General features: G+C 46.9%; 1 protein-coding gene across 4 annotated transcripts in view; it reads right to left on the reverse strand.

Annotated features, from left to right (window-relative positions):
- The window catches only part of XYLT1 (xylosyltransferase 1), a 185,402-nt gene extending 163,565 nt beyond the window's left edge, over positions 1-21,837 (reverse strand). The window contains exon 1 of one of the 4 annotated variants that reach the window (XM_035548728.2): positions 21,161-21,837. In XM_035548728.2, the coding sequence (XP_035404621.1) occupies positions 21,161-21,403 (243 nt within the window). In that variant the 5' untranslated portion in view covers positions 21,404-21,837. The remainder of the gene's footprint in view (positions 1-21,160) is intronic. The other 3 variants (XM_035548730.2, XM_035548729.2, XM_035548731.2) reach the window with 3 other exon arrangements.
- Between the last annotated feature and the right edge of the window lie 375 nt (positions 21,838-22,212).

A 22,212-nucleotide genomic window follows, 5' to 3' on the forward strand; every position in this document is an offset into this window, starting at 1 on the left:
CATGAAAATATCACATTGAAGTTCCTTTATTTTCTCACAGTGTAACAGCCTTACGAGACAACTCCATTTTTACTCTTTTACCATCACTGAAGCCCAAGGGCCAATGTAACTACCATCGCTACACAGCGCAATGCTGCGTGCTTTGTAACACACCTGCGTGCTTCCGACAGCAGTGTGCAGCACCACGTACCAGTGATGTCTGTACATCAGCCTGCTTGCAGACAGGAAGACCTAGGGGAATCAAAATTCCCAGTAAAGCTAAGAAACAGTGTGTTGTAGAATTTTTCTATAAAATAGGATGTGATAGAGCTCTGAAGAGAATCTGATAGAAGTCTGCAATGGTAAAATACACAAAGCACAACTTCAAGAGACAACAGTGAGGTTTTCAGAAAGTCTTGCAGAAAGTTGCAAAAAAAAGTTTCAATAAAGAGAAAGCAGTTTGCCTCTGATTATAGCTTCATAAATGTCCTTGCACCAATTATGTATGTTAAACTAGAAAAACAGGAGCTTGGGAGGCACATGTTACTTCGACAACTTAGACACAGGGAAAAAAGCTAAAGAAAACCCTTTATATTTGCAGAAAGCTCCAGCTTAGCAGTTCTTCTGTAACACACCTGAGTTTCCTGAAATTGAACAGAAACTTATGCACAAACCTGCCTTCGAACCTGAGGCACATCCACACTTGTGTTTTGGTTTGTTTATTTTGGTTTATTTATAACACGGACCCATCATTACATGCAACACAAAAGCCCCTGACTGCCTCCGCTGGGAGTGGGGCCTCCCTGTGCTGAACAGAGAAGCAGCATTCCTGCTTCAAAGAAAACTAACAAGATCCACAGAGACAAAAGACTGACTGCAGAAAGCAGCAGAGGCACAGAGGCCAGCTGAGGCCACAAAAAAGGTCAAGATGAGTAAAACTTAGGACTCCTGTCCCCCAGTGTCCTGCACTCCCCTGCAGAGTCAGGAGGTCTCCCAGCACGGTCTGGTTCTTCCTCCCTCTCCCACCAACAAAACTATCATCCTCTGAACTCAGTACATACGGGATAAGACATAGAGAAAAACTACTTGCACTGTGCAGGGCTAAAGTCATCTACACGTAGTCTTCCTCACAAGGATTAAGTGCACGGTTTGCTTCTCTGCAAGGAATCAGCAGGAAGATCACTCTGTGGGGAGTTGCACCAGGGTAAAGGCACTGCAGCAGTGCTGGAACACTTCACTCGAGGGCCTGAACTGCAGCTCCTAACTTGAATTTGAAACTACTGCTAGAGCACCAAAACTAAAGGTAAATATTATTGATACCTTATAAATTAAAAGATAATTCAGGCTATGAATTAATTTGAAATTATAAAACTAGGGTCTTCACACAGTATTAATTCCTCCATCTTTGGCATATCTGTTCTACTTATCACAAATACTAATCGATTCAGCACACAGTCTTACCCTGAGATGCAACATCTTAAATGATTTAGAAACCCATAAAACACGCTACCAGCTGTAAGCTGGCAGCAAGAACTATTAAAGCAGTGAATATATAATGTGTCCACTGGTAGTTTCTGAAAAACTGCCAGACAACAAAGATAAACTAACAAGAACAGCACCTCAGTGGCTGTCACCTTGTATTCCTCCAAGTTTACTACAGGACCTAATTTGGGCTTACTATGATGCACTCAGCCAACTGCAAGCACATCTTACTTTCTAAGACAAGGTTCTGAGGGCCAACCTGGTATCTTATGACTTGCTATCATATTTGCACTTGCTTTTTTCAAGCAAGAAAGACACCAAGAGGCAACGAGAAAGGTAAACACACAAACAAACAGTGAACCTTGCTGGTGTGCACCAGTTCCTGTGTGGTTTTAACTGGCATCTCACCCCTACATCTGAGGTGGTACTTCTGATCAGCTGTTACCACAACTGAGCTTCTCAGCTTCTACTAAACACCACATATCCAGGACCATAGCATGTTCCAAGCACTCCTTAAAGAGGACACCTGAGCTCTCCTCCAGGATGACGTGCCCTGCCTGGTACTGAGAAGCAGCTCAAACACAGAGGGAAATTGCCTCCTGAGATCTCTTTCAGCTTCCTGTAATAAAAGTAGGGAAAAAAGTGAGTAAGCCAAGAAAGGAAGACCAGTTCTTTCTTTTATGAAGGCTTTTTTAAATACAGATCTAAGTGATCTCAGCGATGCACAGAATTGCTGGCCTGCATTACAAGAACAGCTCTTGAGGAAGAAAGGAACAGCTCCACTTCGCTTCAAAGCAGAGGTTAGGGGAGGCTCTTGCTTGTTTTGAGTTCCTGTGTCAGAACATCCACTGATTTTTTAAGAACATAATAAATAAAAGTACCAGGCTGGCTACGACAGAGGGACCACGTCCTCAGAAGCCTAGCTGGTGCTGCATATCCCACCTGCAGAACCAGGCCATGAGGCTGCTGCTTCATGCAGCACTCAGCAGCACTCGAGGACAGCCAGGACCAGACCTTCACGGACAATTCACCTGGAGCAGGCTCACGTACACAAAAACAGAGCAGTTATTTCGAGGACCAAGGCGTGTGGAGCCGCTCTCTTGGTAAGGCCACTGAATTTACTCCATGGTTTTGGACCTCAGAAAACCCTCAAAATACGTTGTGCAATAGTGGGAAAAAATTCAAAAATTTCTCATCTTTTCTTAGAATCTGTCAGGCAGCGCCTACTCACAGCAGGACTCTGCTTCTCGCCGCCCAACAGCTGACCTTCTCTTGGGGTCTCCTGTCAGCGGCCCCACTGGAGCTGCTCATCGCTATCCTGCACTCGAACTCCTCGCCTCTTGATCATCTATTTTGCTGATAACTTCGAGAAGATTAGCAGATTAGCAAGGCTGTTTTCTTTCCGCAGAAACTCAGCTGTTCATCTTCCAAGCTTCTGATGACACATACATAAACACAGAGGAGAAAATACAGAAACTGGCAAGAGATGGGTAGGATCCCATTGACAACCCCAAGAGTGGAGGAGACTACAAAAAAGTAACAAAATATCACACTTCTATGCTGTTAAAGAGGTCACCACCATTTCTTTTAGATAAAGACAGTCTGCTTTCCAAATCTCTCTTATTGTGCTTTTCTGATCCAGCTATATAGCACTTGTGCCAAGGATGTACTTTGTCATGTTGCAAATATGAAACAAAAAAATCAGTTGGCAACTTGTGTTACAGTCACCAGAAAAAAAAAAATCACTAAATGAAAAAAAGTAGCAGACCATGTCTCATCTGGAAGAATAGGAGAATTTAAGTACAGTTATTTAAAAAACAAACAAAAGCAACACAAAGCAACTGAAGGCTTCGCAAGTTTTAACCTGAAATCAAACGTGACAAGAGCTTTTGGATGGGCTGCAAAAGACTAATAGCAATTTTCTTAATAATCAAGAAGCCAGTCTGAGTAACAGCACACAGCCTGCGCCCTCCGAGCACCTGAGCTTTGCCTGAATACAAATCTCACCTTGTTATCCAAGTTCTTTTCCCTCAAGACTTGCCCTGGACTGATGCAGTGTCCTTGCCTTCCCCTGTGCTACAACACCCAGTACTCACCAAGAGTCTCAGGTTGCTTCGGCAGGCACGAAAAGCCCTGCGGCACCCCTGCAGCAAGGGACAGTCCCTGGGGGGGAGCTTTAACCCCTTGGCCTTCAGCTTCCAGGCTGCAATTCCTGTCCTCCCCGCGGCTCCTGAACAGGCCGTGGGGAATGTGCATATGTACACACACGCATATACATGTACATATGTATGGATGTACATTTGAGCCTGGCTGGTTTCTCTGTAAGCGTGGCACAGGGAAAACTATTTATTCTACATCTATTTACTTAATGGCATATCTGGGACAAGTGCATTTCATAAGCAGGGAGGGAAAAAACTACAAATGCTTCCCACTGACGGAAGAACCCAAAACATTAGCTCAGGATGTCAGGATGCCATCATATAAATGTCACATCATGCCACGCTGCTTTAAATAAGGGCAGAATTTGTAATGCCGCTTCGACAATGTGAATCAAAATTGAGCTTGATTTTCAATATTAAATATTAAAGGAAACATCAAGCTAAGCTTAGAAACAAATGTCAAAGTGGTGGAAGGCTGCAGGTGATTGAAGGCAGCCAGTCACTACTGCCCATTACTGAGTATTTCGGGTCTGACAGCTGTGCCAGCTGTTCCTAACTCAGAACATAAAAATTGGAGCAACTGTTTTGAACCCTAAGGTAAAAACGTAACCTCTCTGAAGTAAGTGGGAGTTCTGCCACCAGTTTCAGAGAGTAGAGAATTCACACAGCACACTACATAACATTAAAAGTTTCGCTGTCCTTGAGTAATTTGACTCTAAGCGACATTGGGAAAGCAGAAATTAGAAATACCAAGTAGTACCATGTCCTTGAGCCTAGCTAATCAAACCATTAACACCAGGTAAAGCTCCTGCATGGTGATGTTGATGAATCCTACGGCCAATGCAGCCAAGGACAGAATCTCTCCTGTTGTCCTGACTGCAGGCCTCGGTCTCCTCCCACCCCCAGGCTCACAGCTACACACCTGGCAGGGCCAAAGACCCGCCTGGCAGAGGCCAGAGGAGAGCATCCTGCAGTACCTGTGCCAGAAGAACTGCTGTGCACCCCAGAGCCTTCATTCAAGAGGCTTCAACAATGGAAAATTCACCACCTTCCCAAGAAACTGCTTCCATGTTTAATTATTTTACAGTTAATAGTGTATACCCCCTGTAATGACTATTTCAGTTTGCTACTTCCCCATTATACAGCACTGTGCTATACCACACTTGCAGGACACAAACCACAATGCTCTTTGAGAAGATACATACCTATACGAAGCAGAAATTTGTGCGCTTTTTTCCCCACTCTACTTACAAAACATAACAAACGTGCTATACCCTGTTTCCACGGGCTCCTTTAACATCCATATAAATAACTATCAGCCTTTTCCTGGTGCTAGTATTGAAAAGCAGCACAGAAAGATGCTTCTCATAAAGCAGCTGGTATCATAAAGAACATACACATAGCAAAGAAGTAATTTCCAAGGAAATGGGAAATCAAAAGTAAGTGTGTATTTTATCCTGCTACTTCAGAGAGTTCACTTGCACGCTTAACAGCCTCAGAAGCATGATCATCCCTTCCAATCTGGCTTTCTGATCGAGTAAAAGAATATAAACTCAGCAGCTATTTCCTAAAGCACATTATTTAAGACCCCAAGACTTTGGACGTAGCCACTTCAATACATTTTCCTCCAGCCACCGCTATTATCAAATATAAATTTTCCAACTGATCGAAAGAGATTTGCCCCCTCCATTATTCACATTTCCACTTCTGCTTACAGTGGCTTCAAGCAGGCTTCCCAATGTACTTTCTACTTTAGGATAAAAATCCACCTTGGAGCAGAAAGCCATGACAAATTCCTCTGCACTATTTGCTCTGCTTTTATTCCGTCCCTTGGTTTGCTGAGGGCCTCTGAGTAAGTTCTGCACAGGCTCCACACCAACTGTCTGCAGAGATAAAAGTCAGCCGTGGCACAAAACTGCCATCAGCGCAAAACAGGACGCGAACGAGGAGACAGACATCACCAGTCAGCCAAAGCCAGCAAAGGTGGCACTGCGGAGTAGCATGCGAAGTAACCCTGTGTTAGCGCAACATACGCCACGAAGTGTCTCCCAGTACGAGTTCGTGTTGGTTCCTGTCATCTCTGACCCCCTCCAGCTGCCACCCAAAGCAAAAAGCTAGTGACGCATCATGCAGAGTTAGAAAAATGACATTTTCCTTAGATCTGGTGTAAAAACAAACAAAATCTCATGAATAACAACTTACTGTAAGTACTAATTTTGAAAGGGCTCCTGAAGAACATGATTTAAAATAGCAACATTTGGTGAATGAGAAACACCTAACTACTCCTCAGCGTTCTTTATTTATATGAAGAATAAACGATCAAAATATTAATATTTTGAAACAAGTCGTACACATCGGAGTCAGGGACTGGCCTAGAACTAATCCTCCCCCGCTGCCCATGCAGTTGATTCCAAGCATGTCTGTGAGCCAAACCAAGCCAGCTCCGGGAGTGGGTCAGGCGAAGCCACAGGACATCGCCTTGCACGTGGGATCAAAGTGCCCACGTGAGGACTCAATATCAAGTACACCAGGTCTCAAATTCACCCCTTCACTTATTTTGCCATTGCTTTCCCTTGTTGACAAGCCCATATTTACATCGTGCAACATCTAAAAGGGCTGTGTGTTGACCAAAGGTGAAGCATTTGCCAAGGTCTCTCGCTGCACAACTGGAAGCTGCGCACCAGAAACACGCTGCCAGAGGCAATACACCAGGCACCAGCCACAAAGACACTCAGAGTGTGCAGAGTGCACAACGCATATTTCTACAACCATTTGCTTTTTCTACTGATCAAAGTTGGTCTGTCTCTGCAAAGGGAAACAGACTGTGCCGCTCAAACCCTCAGCACGAGGAACATGCCCTGCTCAGAAACAGAAGCAGAGATGCACATCACTAAGGTTAAAGGATTAAAGGGAGAGCAGAAAAGTCTCATCTTTGGAAAGCCATAAGGTGCCAGTAAGCGAGGGATCACAGCTATGGGAATGAGAACAAGTTTCCATGGCTGAGGCAATCTGACCAGAAAGCTCAGCCCAGCGCAAGCAGCAGGCTGTCAGCACGCACCTCGGGTGGGATCGGGGTGGCCAAGCCTCCAGCCCTTCTGGTACCACTCCGGCAGTGTGCTCAGCAGCCCCGTACAACTGCTCACATGTGGGCCCCAGGGAGCAGCCGTGCCACAGCGCAGCGTGTGAACACACAGCTGAGTGTTTCCATGTGTCACTGCCTTGGGCTAGCACAAACGGAGACACCAGCAAGCTCAGCCTGACATGGGAATCAGGGAGGAAGTTTCTGCTAAAAGGGAGCTGGGGATGACAGCAACAGGAGTTACCCAGAGGAGTCAGGAGTTAAGAGAGCAGTAACAGAAGTCAGCTCTGTGACAGGAGCATCCCACACATTTCACTTCCAACGATTCATGAGCTAGGTGACTGAAGTTGTCTTCCGACAGCAACTTACACCTCTAAAATCCCTGAAAATATCTCAGTCTAAAATATATAGTCTAAAATAATTACTAAAACATAAGTCCTTGCGCACACATGCAAAAAAAGTGTCATCTTTTTTTTCTTTTTAAAAACAAAAACACAGTATCAAATCCTGTGCTGACAGGAATGGTGTAAGTGGTCAGATTTCTCAAGCTTGCCTTAAAGCCTGGATAAGCACCCGCTGTACCAGGCAAACCATTCCCTCATCCCAAGGTTAGCTGTGGAAGCTGGTTATGATCTGGCTATCTTGGAAGCACCCTTTCCTCCCAGCACATGCCCATCACTATGTCTCAGATCCCCCCCCCCCAAATGGGTGTTGCTTCCATTCCCCTCTTCCCACCTGCACTGTCAAACTTGACTCTGTAAACCTACAGATCTCAATCCTGCAGCAAATCACCCAAACAAGGAAAACAGAACAGGTGAACAGAGCAGACAGGGAGGCAGACTGACCACATTAGCAGCTTTGTCACTAAATACAACGTGTAATGAACTCATAGCTCCTGCTCTTTTGTCTGGATGCATGGAGAAGCATTTTTACAAAACTGCTTTAATTGCCATAGCCAGAGTTTAGCCAGAACTAAACTACCTGCTCAGGGCCCCAGCTAGCCCCTATCTGGATTCTGTTTTCACTCAACACCAGCCAAGGCAGCAGCTCCACAGGATGACAGGCAGATGCCCACCAGCCTGGCCCAGACCATCCCTCCACTACCCGGGCACAACCACAGCATCGCATCGCAGCACCCTCACCAATTTTATGCCTGGCAAGAAAGCAGCCTTTGTGTTAATTTAAACATACCCTGGTAATTCATTAAATGGTTAATAAATTGGGAACACAAAGTATTCTTCAGCAAGCCTGTTCAGCCTAGCAGGAAGGTTTCTTGAGTAATGCCTGCATCGTTTGGTCACAGCTTTCTGCATGCACAGAGCAGTCAGACTCGCAGCTGACTCATGCCTTTAGCAGTGGGCTTATGAACTGTATCACCAGTGAGGAAACATCTGTGTTCATTTCATTTATTCAACTAGCTTTAGAGCATTAGGGATAATAGAAAAGCTTCTTCTCAAGGACTTAGTGCCCACAATTCAGCAGCTATAATGGCTAAAGGTTTTTGTTTTTCTTCCCTTCATACATACACAAAAGGACTACTTAAGGAGATTGGCAATCCTACAATTAATAGTAGGCTTGCAATATAAGAGACATGTTCAGAAGATACTGATATTTATGTTGATATGTGCAAACCAAAGGACTTGATAAAAATCAGCATTAAATTCCTAAAAATAAAAGCACAAGAGCGAAGGCGCACAAGCTTTCACTAACAGCAAGCGAATGCTGGCTGTAGGAAATGGTACTTTCCACTGCTTACCTCCAGGCTGAGCACAGGTTTTAGGTCACAGATTTGTGCAGCTCACAGAAAAAATATCCTGCTTACAGATGAAGCGGGTTCCCTCCCACCAACGGCTCTGCAGCAGAAACAGCTGCCACGGCCAGTGTATGCAGTCACTGCCTGGACCTTCAGCAGCAGTCGTCATCATCTTGTCTCCAATTTCTGCTGCTGCAGCAGGGAAGGTGCTCACACAACCTACCTGCGTGGGACGAGGGCTGGCAATTGTTTTGTCAGCAGTCATTTTTATTTGCGAACTGAAAAAAAACACCTCAGGTTCTCCTCCTCCATGGGCGCGCCACGCAAGCATCGTTCTGCCCAGGCCGTTCGCAGCCCACCCTGGGACACGCTGCCTTTCTTCTGCAACCTGAGGGTTTGTTGAGCTTCTCACCCACGCTGGCACGCTGTACAAGCTGATCAGCTACAGCACTGTCCTTCAACATAAACAGTTGTTGTTTACCCTAACCTTGCCCACCACGTAGGAGTCATTTGGGTATCTCCTTAAGCAGGGATCAATACACTGAAATTAAACTCTAAAACAGGTTAACTGGAAGACAAAGCATGCATTTTAAACCTCTTCAGAAACCCTACCCGCTGCCTTCGAAGTAGTCCACCAGCAAACAGTTACTGAAGTACGACTTGAAAGCTGCCTGAGAGCATTAGAGGTAAAGCATAATGCAACACAGACAGATTTAACATACCTTCCATCAAAATAATACTTCCGTGCACCAAGCACTGCTCAGAGTGCACTCCTCCTGCACAGGCATCTTCCCTAATTCAGCATGAGGTGATATCACTCATGTATCATGATTTAGAAGGAGACCCAGCAAGGCCAGCAGAATACTAAAGGCCTTCAAGAATCCTGAATTACAGGTTTCAGCACTCCTAAAAATACTAAGAACAGAAATCAACTGTTAAAGAATTCCACTGCAGCCAGGAGGAACAGGCAGGGACTCCAGCCATCCCTCTGTTGTAGCGGTCAGCCTCCGTTCAGAACACAGCAGGTAGGGAATGGAAAACTGAAAAAATTTGGTATATTATTTGGATTTTCAGTTACTGCCTAACACATTCAGTCACGTCAGATTGGTTTTAGGCTTTTACAGAACCAGTGTTTATAAAACTCACATAAAGAAGGAGTTTCTACCAAATACATTTTTTTTTAGTGTTACAGAACACTTTAGGACAACAGAAAAACCTTTGTTTTAAAATGCATTTGAGTCCAACAACTTAAATGAACATACAAAAACTACATAAAAACCCTAACATGATCACATTCATATGACTATTCTTTCATCATTTTACATAAGTCTGCACTCCAGCTCCTAGCACAGCCAGTGGCTCTGCAGAACCACAGCTTATTCTCTGTGCACTGTATTACTCGAGCTCTTACAGACCTCTGTCTTCAACCTACAGCAAACATGAGTATGCTGAAAAAGCTGAAATTCAGTTGGTAAAGGTGTCCCAAAATGAGTCCTGTACAACCACCCCTCACACATCATGCTTACAGAGGGTAACGACCGAGGTCTGAACCAACACTAAACAGCAAAACGAATATTTACAGAAGTAACTGGCTATTAGAAGAACCCAAACTTGATCAAGTGTTGACTTGCCAAGTCCTAGACTCATTTAAATTGGATACTGCAAAGCAGAATATTGCCAAGTGATAGTTGGTCTGGAAAATCCCAGCCAATCACCTAAATGGACAACTCTTGCTTTTCTTAGTTGGCACCAAGACTCCCAAATATTTGACCACACTCGAATTCAGGTACACAGGCATGCAAGTCTCTGCTCATGTAAGAGCAGCAGTGTCAAGCCCTGAGTACGTTTTACCCCAGTAAATGCAGAAAAAAAAAAAAAAACTAACCACCACCTTACTAAGGAGATTTTTCAAACCACTGCAGCATCTCCCCCAGCCTAGTCATAGCAACAGGTGCAACCAGCTGGGGACACACCAAGGCTGCAGAGGCAGCCCTGGTAGCAAACAGGAAGCAGCCACACTAGGCAACTAAGTCAGGACAGTAACAGCTCGAAGGCAGCAGGCAAGGAAAATTAAAACGCGCAGATTCATTCAATGGAGAAACATCCTTCCATAAAGGAGCTACTGTTCACCAAGCAGCTAATAGAGACCTGCAGTACTTCATTTCCAATTACATTAATCTGCTTCCTAAGCAACTATGCGATCAACACAGCCCACGCCAAGCTACCGAGGTCAATGCTCTAACCACCAGCACCTTCACACTGAGCCTTGAGCCACCTCTGCAACCGCTGAGAAAAGCCCCAGAAATAAGAGAGAACTGCTCAGGCAGGAGGAAGAAGTAAGTACCCAAGATGATGGCAAAATTACAACGTAAAAGTTTGCTGCTAAGCAAAATGAACACACCACCTTGCTCCCTGACTGCAGGTGGCTTCAACCACCAAACAAAGTTTGTTTTGGTGCCGGGGTTCAGATCCAAGTCTGCTTAGGTTTCGTAACTCAACTGGAAACAGAACCCAGAAGTCCAATTAAATCCAGGACAGCACGAAATTTGAGGGCTTCCCTTCCACTTACCCAAGTCCCACACTCCACAAACTGAAAGCGACCACAGCACTCATTACAAACTCGGTGACACTCGAAGAGCAACCAAAGTCTCTATGGGTTGAGATGGCCAGGCTGTCCAAACAGACAGCCCTCCAAGAACCGTTCAACATGCAAGATTTACTTCCCTCCTCAGCTACGGTCATTCATGAGCAAGCCCTTGATACGAGAATCACTCCTAATTCACCTCCAAGTTTACATCCTCAACTAAAAAGTTGAAGCCCCTGAAGGGCTTCAACTACAAAAAGAGATATCCTAATGATAACTTCTGGAGAGCTCGAGATAGTTGTTCGTTCTGACAGATCAGCGATGGTACTAAAATGGACAAAAAAGAACTGCTTTACCTGTTCAACACAAATTCACTGCTGCTACAATTAGCAGGCTTACCTTAGCCTGAAGCAACGAATACACACTAGAGGGGTAAAGTCTAAGACTGGATTTTTACATAACTGTGTCAAACTTGTTTAAACTCTAGTGAAATATTTTTTTGCTTGAATGTTTGGCTATATAAAGACAAAGCTCATAGTTCCACATAAAATATATCTGGGTCAAATTCTGATGCATAGAACGTGCAAAAACCCATGGATCCCACAGCAAGTACAGAAACAAAGTCCTGGGCTATGGGAACCTGCCCAAAAAGCAAAGCAGATCTTAAACTTTCTCTGTATCAATTATCCTCCAAAATGATGGCTCATTATGAAATGGACTTCCAGAAAATTCCTGCACTCTGAAAGCATGATAAACGTGTTCAGGCTTATCCAATTTTTAAACTTGTGTTCCCAGAGGTCCCACAGAGCTTTACAGCTCTTACTTTCTGAACTGCCCCACACAGACGCTTGTCCTACAACCTAAAACCTGAGCTCTCTTTCTGCTCGTCACATCAGACATGGCTGAAGCCCCTGCGAGGGGAGCAAATCCCAGCACTCGCACGCTCCAGGTTCCTGTTGCAGCTCCACACAAGAGCACCAGGCAAGGAGCAATGCTGTTTGCTTTCCTTAGGTGTCCAGGGATGAGAAAATCAACTTCAAAAGAAACGAAATAGAAAAATATCATATTTTATATCTGGGGGGTAGGGGGCAGGGCATCTCTGCCTACAGTCTGGAAAATGAGCAGATTTGAGCCTGTCTTTTTCTAATAAATAGTCGTTAATCACTTGCAGCCACTTGGCACAGGAGGTCAGGTGGTGGCAGCCTGGCTAGTGTAAGTGTTTAATAGGGAATCGAATTAAAGGCTCGGGGAAGCGCCATCACAGCCACAGCGCTACCTGCTAACAGATCCTTCCCTCCAGTCATGATATTACCAGGGCCTGACCTGAGCACGAAGCCCTAATCGCGCTATGAAGACACAACAAACCACGCAGTGCTAACAACAGCGAGCCAGTCACGAGCTCATCACGGCATTTTATCAGAGTAATGCTGTAAGCCACCATCACCTGCACTGTTCTGAGGAGCTGGGCCAGGGGACGAGGACCAGGCCGAGGCAGGCAGCGCCCCACCAACACGCACCATGCATGAGCCAAAGGGCAGGATTTGAGCTATTTTCAGAGCATTTCACAACGCTGCTCCCCTCTCCCTCCACTCAGCAGCTCTGCCTGAGAGAGCCAGCTACAGTTATAATTACCGTCATAATTATTATTTTAATAAGAACCAATGACTTATCAAAATATTGCGCTGAAGGCTCGCATGTCTCTTCCTGTACAAGTGCCAAGAAGGAACAGCTAGTTCATTGCTGATGTACCGCTCCGTGTACGCCTCGAGCAGACAGCACCTCAAAGTTTCTATTTATGCAGCTGAGTGACTAAACTCAATCCAAGCGAATGCCAAAACGTAAGCAATTTGAGGCACAGGCGCTGCGCAGAGCATTATTACTCCGCTGGTACACACACTAACAGCTTTGTTTACTACACTGACTCCTCTTCAGCTTGTTCGCTTGGCTTTTACACAGGGTAGGCCGCACTGCTGAACTGAGGTGCCTTAAGGCAGCCACCTGAACCCCTATTTACATACTTAACATCTGTGTCAGGCACCCATGGAAAGTTTTATGCACGTAAACAAGCCTGCAGGCATCGAAGTCAATGCAATTAGGGACCTACAAGCACATTTACCTCCACCTTCCCAAATCTGGGACCTCTGTGGGCACCAAGTCGCTATTTTTCATGCCAGCAGCAGATACCCTTGGTACATCTTAGCTTGCTAACAGCTTCTTTTCTCTTCACGTGCCTCTTCACGATGACCCAGATGCAGCTCCCTGGTAACACGCCACCTCCACACAGAAGTTCAGTTAAATGTAAATTTAAATAATTAGCAGATGGCCATTTAGCTAGTTACAGCTAGTCCAGGTATTCTGCCAGACTGAGGAAAAAGATTACTCGATTAAAAAGGTAACTAACAGCCCAGCAGCCGCGGGGCTCTGCATCGAGTGTGGCCAGCTGTCATCCCAGCAAGTTCTGCAACAGGACACAAGACAAAAGCACCAGGCTTGCACCTATGACACAAGCTTGCTCATTTCTCACAAAGAAAGCTTGCCATGGAAATGTCATTTTTCAGGTTTGTCTGTTCATTCCTCAAGTAAGGGTCAATGAGCTGGACGTAATTTCATGGAACTCACTTCACTGTAGTCAATACAGTCATGACCTTCATTGCTTTTTCTTGAAGAAAGCCACCGTGTTTTAACTGAGCCATATGTCCTCCTCAATCAAGGAATGCAATTATAAAGAACAAAGCTAACTACAAACAGGCTGAGTTAAGAACAAAACCAAAGACCATTCAGAAATTCAGAGAGCATGAAATCCAAGACTCAGCATTACGAAAAGTCAGTGAATACCATCAACTGCGAGAAAAATACTCAGACTGCATCAGCCTAACTGAACCAAAACGTACAGCTGAAGGACATGCAAAGGCTGCAGTATGAAGTAAGAGTGCCCATGACTCATCCAACCAAATCCAAGTTAAATTGAACTTTGCAGTCTCATTCAGCTTTGTAGAATTGTTTTAAATAAACATTCCGCTTACTAATACCCTATAATAATATAACTGAGCAGCACTGGAGGCAGTAGTGTGAAAACAAAATATGTGGGAAGCATTCAAGATCTGACCACAGAGTCAACCACGCTCTAGTATGAAGAGCTTTTTTTAGCTTTTTTTTTTTTAAATACTAAACTGATACTAATTTATTGTGAAGTTTAATTTCATTGCCACAAAAAAAAAAAAAAGGCAGTTACAGACACGCTATAAATAGCTGGTCCCTTGGAGAAATCTTCTAATCATCTCTAAAAATAAGGAGTCAGGTGCTTTAAGTGTCCTGTGCTGACCCTTTTGGTACCTCACGCTAAAGAATTAACTCAGCAAGGTTACACCACATACAAATTAAGGCAACATCACTTGTTGCTCAATTCTTACATCCACCAGGTTACAAAGCCTGCTCTCTTCACTTCTGAACCACACTGAAGCTTCTGAAAGCATCCAGCCCTCTGTCTAACGCAAAGCTGAGGAGTAATGCCACAGCAGTCAGAGGTCCACGAGGCAATGACAATCTTTTGCTTCAAAGCAAAGCCTGGAAAATCTGCTTTACCTGCCTGGCCACAGCTGGGCAGCCAATGCATAATACTAATCTCTGGCTGACTTTGTTCTTGATTCATTCCCCCCCGATCAATCCTCTGACTCATCCTGCCCTTACACTGCCTAACACCAATCACAGAGGAAGTGAGTGGAAATCACTGAGTCAGGGATGGTGGAGTCCCGTGCTGAGCAGGTAGGTGATGGCAGTACTATAGAAGTGACACCCATGACTTGTTTTAAGCGTTATTGGCTGTACTTACTATTCAGCTTGTAAGCTCTTCCAGGCAGGGACCTTCCCTCACATGCGTCTGTAAAGCTTCTAGTGCCCAGATGGTGCCATACAAATGAATAATAATTATATTTCCATGTAGACCATTATTGTGCCTAATGTAAATTACTTTCACTGATCCAAGAGGAAATCATTTTCTCATTTTGAAATGAAAAGAGAGAGTAAAAATAATGATTACTTGTTTGACGCTATTATTACAGTGATAATTACATTTGTGGGTCCAGAATCCTCAGCTGGTGCGCTGACTTCAGTGAAGCCATGCCAACACACGGCAGCTAACGAGCTGGTCCCAGTCTTTGCTGAACATCTTGGACTATTTTATGAGGACCGATTACTTCAAACCCACAACACTTCCGTGAAAAATGGGAAGTTAAACACGTGTTGCAGACTGGGGAGCAGAAGCAGCAGATCTGGTATGGGAAGGGGTGGCCTCCTGCATGGCATGGCAAGTCTCTCAGCAGAACTGCCACGGTCTCCCTGGCTCATTCGCAGAGGTTCAGGTCTCCAGAGAGCTGAATTGCCTTCTGGAGGCACTCATCTCTCTCCATTCATTAGCAGCCTGGTGTTCGTGAGCTTCAGCCCAAGCCTAAGTGCTCAAAATGGGACAGCTGTGATCTCTGGCACCAAACACGGAAGGGACAAAGTCAGAGCTTGCCAGTGCTCTGCTTCTCTGGGGGGGAAAAAAAAAAACCACAATTATCAGACCAAAAAGGACTAAGCCTAGACACCCAAGAACCAGAAATCACAAAACTCGAGGCTGCTTTAGCTACAGGACTCAAAAGACTTTGCTGCAAAGGTTACTGAGAGGAGACCACACCAGGGCTCCAAGGCAGAGCCCTCCTGTCCAACATGGGCTCCGCAGCACAGCCTCAGCGGCACACGGCTGGTGAAAACAACAGGAGGAGTGGGCTTCCAGCTCTAAAAATCACACTCAAATACTTCTGAGTGCTACACCTATTGTGATCTCTGCTAATGCAAGCCCAAACCTGGCACTGTGGCAGTTTAAATAGTGAGTTTTACACCTGAAACACATTTCATACACATAATTTCCACCAAGGAGGCTGGAGCGGGGAAAAATGAAACTCAGCACACAAGCTATGGCTTTCTCAGAGGTACCTACACCAGCTAGCATGCCAGCACCCTGCTCTGCTCCTGCACCTGCCAGAGTCAGACACCCCATCAGCCTAGATCAGAAGAAAAAATACAGGGCCTTTGATCCCACACAGAGTCAGTGGAAAAGCTCTTGTTGAATCCACTCAAGTGCCAGACCTAATCTTAACACTGTAAAGTAAAATCAGGAAGTATTTGATTAAAATTAATCCTTGAGGTTATATAACTTGACTATTCTTACAAATTAAGCTGATTTCTTGCTTTCATTGTACTGCTGTCTCTTCATCAAGCACTAATAAGATGCTGTAGCACATACCATGGACTTTCAGTACAGAAGGGAAAAATATTTTGAAAAATAATTCTCAAGACAGATGAAAGATGTGGCAGATAATGAGGGCCTTTTATACTAAAGAGTAACCATTTTGCAATACTTGACGGTAAGTAAATGGAGTTTGTATGTCTCCTGTACAACAGCCGGTCTTCTCTTGCTTAAAAAAAAAAAGAATGAATACGCTTCTACTTCAAAGAGAACCTCTGCAAAAACCCATCATACAGTAAGGAATTAAAGAAGAAAACAATAACACACACACCAGTGGCCTGAAGAAGACTTCATATGGCATAACCAATTAACACAGATCCACTTCACATAATACCTTCCCACATCCCCACAGAAAAGATGCTTAATGAGGTAACTGCTGCAGGAGTCCATCAATCTAATTTGGTTCTAACACTCTTCTTAAATAATGCAAATATTAGTTCTCTGCTACTGAAAAGATTTGTTGCATTAAAATGTGCCTTGTTAAGTGCCAAGACTTTGTAAAAATCATTATGTGGCTTCCAGCTCCACATGTATTGTTCCCCCCACTTCCCATTACAAAATAATTAGTTGTCTCCATTTTCCTTTTCCATTATTATTAAAGTCGGAGTGCTGGGTGATGAAGCTCCTGTTAACAAGCAAAACTGAACTTAATGGCCAAGTCAGTACTACAAACCCATTCTCTAAAATACATATCATTTTCAGCCACCCAGTAGCTCAATGCCATTAATTTTAGTCACCCTAAGGTGCCTTAGCTCAGCTGTTCCACCGACACCCACAGGTGTGCTAAAACCAGCGAGGACCTGGGCTCCAGAGCCTGGTGCACTCCAGACCAAAGGCTCACACATAAATCATTAGCTCACATTAAGCTCCCCTGCACCTTTTAGGTCTGGACATTTTTCCAAACCCCTCCCATTTGTTGCATTCAGAGCTGAAATGAGTGAGGCTGCATGTCTGTATCAACAGGGGAAGAGGTTTAGGTAGGTGCCACCTGGCTGTGATACACCATATGGAACCTACTCACTGATGTAAGCAAACAGACTAAGTTAGGGGTGAAACCACTTTTTTTTTTTCCTCCTCAAAGTCTCTTTCATTCTCTGGAACTTAACAAGTCACTTAATGTTTATGTGCAACTCCTCATAGGACCTCGCAGCAAGGCTCCAGCCCTGAGGCCGTGCAGGAACGCACCCGAGCACCTCGCACCTGCTTGAGCCTATTCACCTGACCCATCCACAGAGTAGCAATGCACCCAGCCTAACACTCTACAACCCCAGCAGAAGAGCCACCACCATGTTTCCCCCTGCAGAAAAGAAAATGAGAGGGAGAGGCACCAGATCCTCAGGACTGCCCTCCACAGCTCAGCTTTGGTTGGAGTTAAAGCAAATGCCCCTCACTATCCCCAAGCACACTTTCTCTTTGCATTTCCCAGTTCTGAATACTTCCAGCTATCAATAGCTATATTCGGTGCCCTAGACAGCTTCATGCTGAGAGAAACATGCAATTTCTTTAAACTAAATACACAGCGTTTCAGGCTACAGTAAGGCTTCGATCACACACCAGCAGGCAACAGCTGTAATTCACGGGGCTGACACAGCAGCGACGCGCTGGCGTTCAGCTTTGCGGTAAGCAGGCAGCAGCAGGAACCCAGCGGTGCCACGGCGCCCAGGCACCACGAAGCAGGTACGTGGCCCCAGCCACCACCTCCACTGAAGGATCCTAGAGCAGAGGCCGCAGCTGGGCAAGTGAGCACAGCCCCACGACGCACGGCTGCCTTGCGGCATGAGCCGGGGCTCCGGCAGATGCTCTGCTGTCACCTCCCTCTCATCACCAGCAGCCCCGGAGCAGGGATTTGCATTCCTCCTCCTTTCCTTCACGCTCCCATCGCAGAGCTCCCGCCGACAAGACTCTCCCACCACCCCTAACAGGCTGCATGAAAAGAGCCCGAGACCAAGCAGCATGCTTAGAGTATTTTCACAGAATGCTGTTGCTTAATTCTTGCTTGTAATGCTTGAGATTTGCAGAACAAATAAAGCTTGTGCAAAGGATGCCTAATAGCTGTAAAAATCACACACGGCTGGAAGAACCCACTGAAGTCACTGCTACTGATACAATTCATGCTTCTTCACAGATATCTATAACTTGGTTTAATTAAATGCAAACAACCGCAGGAAACTGCTTATGAGTAATGAAAGCTCCAGATGCAGCTGGCCAGGGGATCCAGCACAGTAAATGTTTTCAGTTGCAAAACAGCTCAATTTAAAACTGTTTCTTCCTGCCAATTTGACAACTCATATTCAATTAGGCACAGGTACAGTGGCAATTTGTTTGTTTTCACTACAGTACAATGTTATTCTACTTTTCAAATGAAATGGCTTATTACAGGCATCTGACAGCATTTAATAAAAATCTGAATGCTTCTTAAACACTTGGTTCAAAGAGTGATGTTTCTTTTCCCACAGACACAAATGACCAAATCCTTGCACTACTTATGTCTGACTCAGTAAAGTAAAACACGTACCACAATTTTAGTCCTGGATGTAGGTCAGAGACAAAAATAAATTAAAAAAATACCCTAACCTCACATGGCAACTTTCAGACACAGGCTTGAAAAGAGCTATCTCCCACAAAGTTTGGGAGATCTGGTTTGCGTAGCTTTATTTAGCATAAAGGCTCCTGTAACAGCAGCTAGCCGGGCTTCCCTGTGGTACAGGCTCTCTTTGGAGCAAGAACAGCAACCAAACAGTAGGTCTCAGACAAACACTTAGAGCCTTTTAAGAAAATACTCCCCAAAGATATTTTAAACACACCACTCCATTAACAAACAAAAGAAATACTAAAATTAATATTCTTTTTTTGGTTGAAATGTGAGAGAGAGAAATCTGAAAAACACTTGGAGAGGCTCTCAGGCATGCTTAACCCAATGACATCTGGATATAAAGGCAATACTGTGCTCACCCCAGCCAGCTCCTCCAAGTGTTGCAAAACAATTTGATATACACAAACTATGGGAACCTTGGGTTGAAAAGGATAGCAACTTTGCTTGGGTGTTACATAAATTAAAATTTAATGTGGAAACAAAGCAGCAGGAAGAAGGAAAAAAAATCTTCTTTCACACTGATTCTATATCGTGTAATTCCATTAAACAGAGATTTTCCTCATGGAACGAGTCTGAAATCAGAATTGGGCCTGCCTCTGAGACGGACAACGTATGCAGGGTTAGATTAACGCCATGTGCACGTCAGGAGCACCTGGGAGCTGAATCTACTGACTTAAGTGAGCTACCAGGTCGTTTGTGCAGAAATCGCCTCACACCATAACTGATTGCCAGGTGTTTAAGCGGGGGCTTTTAGGTACTGACCAAGTAGTTTAAGGGCAGCAGCTGTTTCCCAGCAGGTTAAACAAAGCCACGCATACCATAAGGTCATCCTGAAGAAACATTGTCCAATTGCCTCACCAAAGGGCTTGCCCTGGGCACGGTTCTTTACAGCAACACCAGCTGTGGGACACCCGGTGTCTCCCCACGAAGAGAAAAGTAGTACACCCGGTGTGCGTTTTAAGACACGTTTTCTACCAGGAGCCCCAGTGCTCCATCTTTAGGTCTTTGCTCGAATCTGTGCGCACGAAGCAGTGATTCACAGCTGCCGGCATCCAACCGGTCGCATCCTCCGTCCCCAGCACGGAAAGGATTAGCCAACGCGTTCAGCCCCAAGCGCAGCACCCGGCCCAGAGCACCGGGTGCAAACTGGCGACGGGGCCAGGGCATTTGTAGGACAGCTGCGAGCAGTGCTCATCCTGTCGTGTCACAGAGCAGGAGGATTTCCTAGAGACCCCTGAGTTGTGAGGTGCCGGGCTGGAGGCCTGCAGCCAGCCCCAGTACCAAACCCCTGACACAGCCCAACCTTTGTTAACCCACACGGAGAGACGCAGAAGGAAAAATGCTCAAGGAGAATGAAAGGAAGATGAACAAGTGAAAGGCTACACAGAAAAGACAGATACCAGCGCTAGAGGAAAATCATGCAGTTTGAATAGTTCGCTCTTGAACACAGTAAGCACCAACCTAAGGTAATGCACAGAGACAAAATCTGAATGCAGTAAGCCAGGATCTTAAATTTCCCATCTCAAACACACACAAGGCCCTGAACGCACAGGTACACACTGCCTTTCTGAAAAGTTGCCCTGTGTACCAGGGACAGAGCCCACGAGCTCGGACACAGCTCCAGGCACCTTGCCCTGGTCATTCCAGGGGCTCAGTCATCGCTGACCCCAGCCCCTGCTTTCTCTCTCAAGATGTAAAAAGACCAAAACGTACGCATACTTTAAGGGACAATGCAAAACTTATTTAACCTGAGCCTCCCAGTAAAAGGACTGCATGGGAAGCAAAGGCAGCTTCTCCAGAGCTGAAGGGCAGGCACCAAGGCGTGTGCTGGGCTGCATGCCGGCCGCCCTCAGCACCGCTCGGCTCCTTCCACCCGGCCGGAGCTGGGGACCACCCGGGGAGGCAGGCCCCCTGCGTGCCCAGGCCGAAAGGATTTCAGCAACAACCCGCGGAGTTTGCACGAGTACAAAACGAGACGTGATGGAGAGCGAGGGCACGCCTGCAGCATCCCCCGAGCTCTCAGATCACCGCGTTGAATCGCACCGGAGCCGAGCCCGCGAGCTTTTGGGGGCGACGAAGCCGCAGGGGGGAGCCCCGGAGGAGCCGAGCCGTGAGGGCGAGGGGCTCCGCGGGGGGACAGCCGCTGCCCGGCGGCGAGGACGGGGCTCGGCGGCACCTGCAGGGCGGGCAGCGGGCGCCGACCCCCGGCACTGAGCCACCTCAGCCCGCTCTGCCCGCACCTACCATGGCCTTGCCGTGCAGGGCGCCGGCTCCGCGGCGCTGCGGGTGCTCCCGGTTCTCCCCGCCGGCAGCACCGCCGCGGTCTCTCTTCTCTCGACCGGCCCCTCCGCGCTGCTGCTCCTCGCCGGCGTCGAGGGAGGTGAAATTCCAGACGAGGAGGGTCTGCAGCAGCAGCACGGTGAGCGCCGCCACCAGCGCCGAGCGGGAGCGCCGCGCCAGCCGGCGGGCGCACGGAGCCGCCACCATCTTCGCCTCCGCCGCGCTGCCGAGAGCCGCCGCATCCGCCGCGGCGCCGAGTTTTCAGCCGGGCAGCGCCACACGTCAGCAGCGGGAGGAGGAGGAAGGAGGAGGAAGGGGGAGGAAGGCGGAGGTGTGCACCACGGGAGGCGGCAGGGCTCGGGGAGAAAAGTGTGTGTGTGTGGGGGGGGGGGGGGGGCCGGGGAGGCCCGCGGCCGGGGCGAGCCCCGGAGCGGGGGTGGAGGAGGAAGAGGAGGGAGAGGAAGGAGGGCGGCGGGAGGCTGCGATGGGGAGGGGGAGGAGGAGGAGGAGCGGCCGAGAGGGGCGGGGGGCTGCCGGCGGGCGAGCCCCGGCCCTACTTGAGGGGAAGGGGCCGGGGAGGAGCGGGGCGGAGCGGGGGGAGGGCGGCGGCTGCCATCTTCTGAGGGACGGCGACGGGGCGGCACCTGGCGGGCGGCGACGCCCGAGCGGGACGGGGACGGGGCTTCTGCCCCTCGGCATGGCCCTCCCCCGGTGATTTTTTGTCTTTTAAACCCAACAAATGGTGGTCTGTGTAATTTCGTTTCCTTTCCGTGAAGCGAAGGGGTTGGTGAGAAGGGCGAGGTGCGACCCGCCTCAGGCCAGCCGCCCGGCCGTGGAGACAGCGGCAGTGGGGTGGCGGTAATTAACTGCCCGCTGGCACAAAAACCGCACTGAATGGATTACTTCTGCTCCCTTCTCCTCCCGCACTGGTATTGGCTTTGTAATCTGAGAGATCTCATTATCTGATGATGGTAGTGAAGCAGGGACTTTTCTAATCTGCCCGCACAGTGCCTCCT

Source organism: Cygnus atratus, chromosome 15, assembly GCF_013377495.2.
Source record: "Cygnus atratus isolate AKBS03 ecotype Queensland, Australia chromosome 15, CAtr_DNAZoo_HiC_assembly, whole genome shotgun sequence".
In the NCBI taxonomy this organism is placed as follows: Eukaryota; Metazoa; Chordata; class Aves; order Anseriformes; family Anatidae; genus Cygnus; species Cygnus atratus.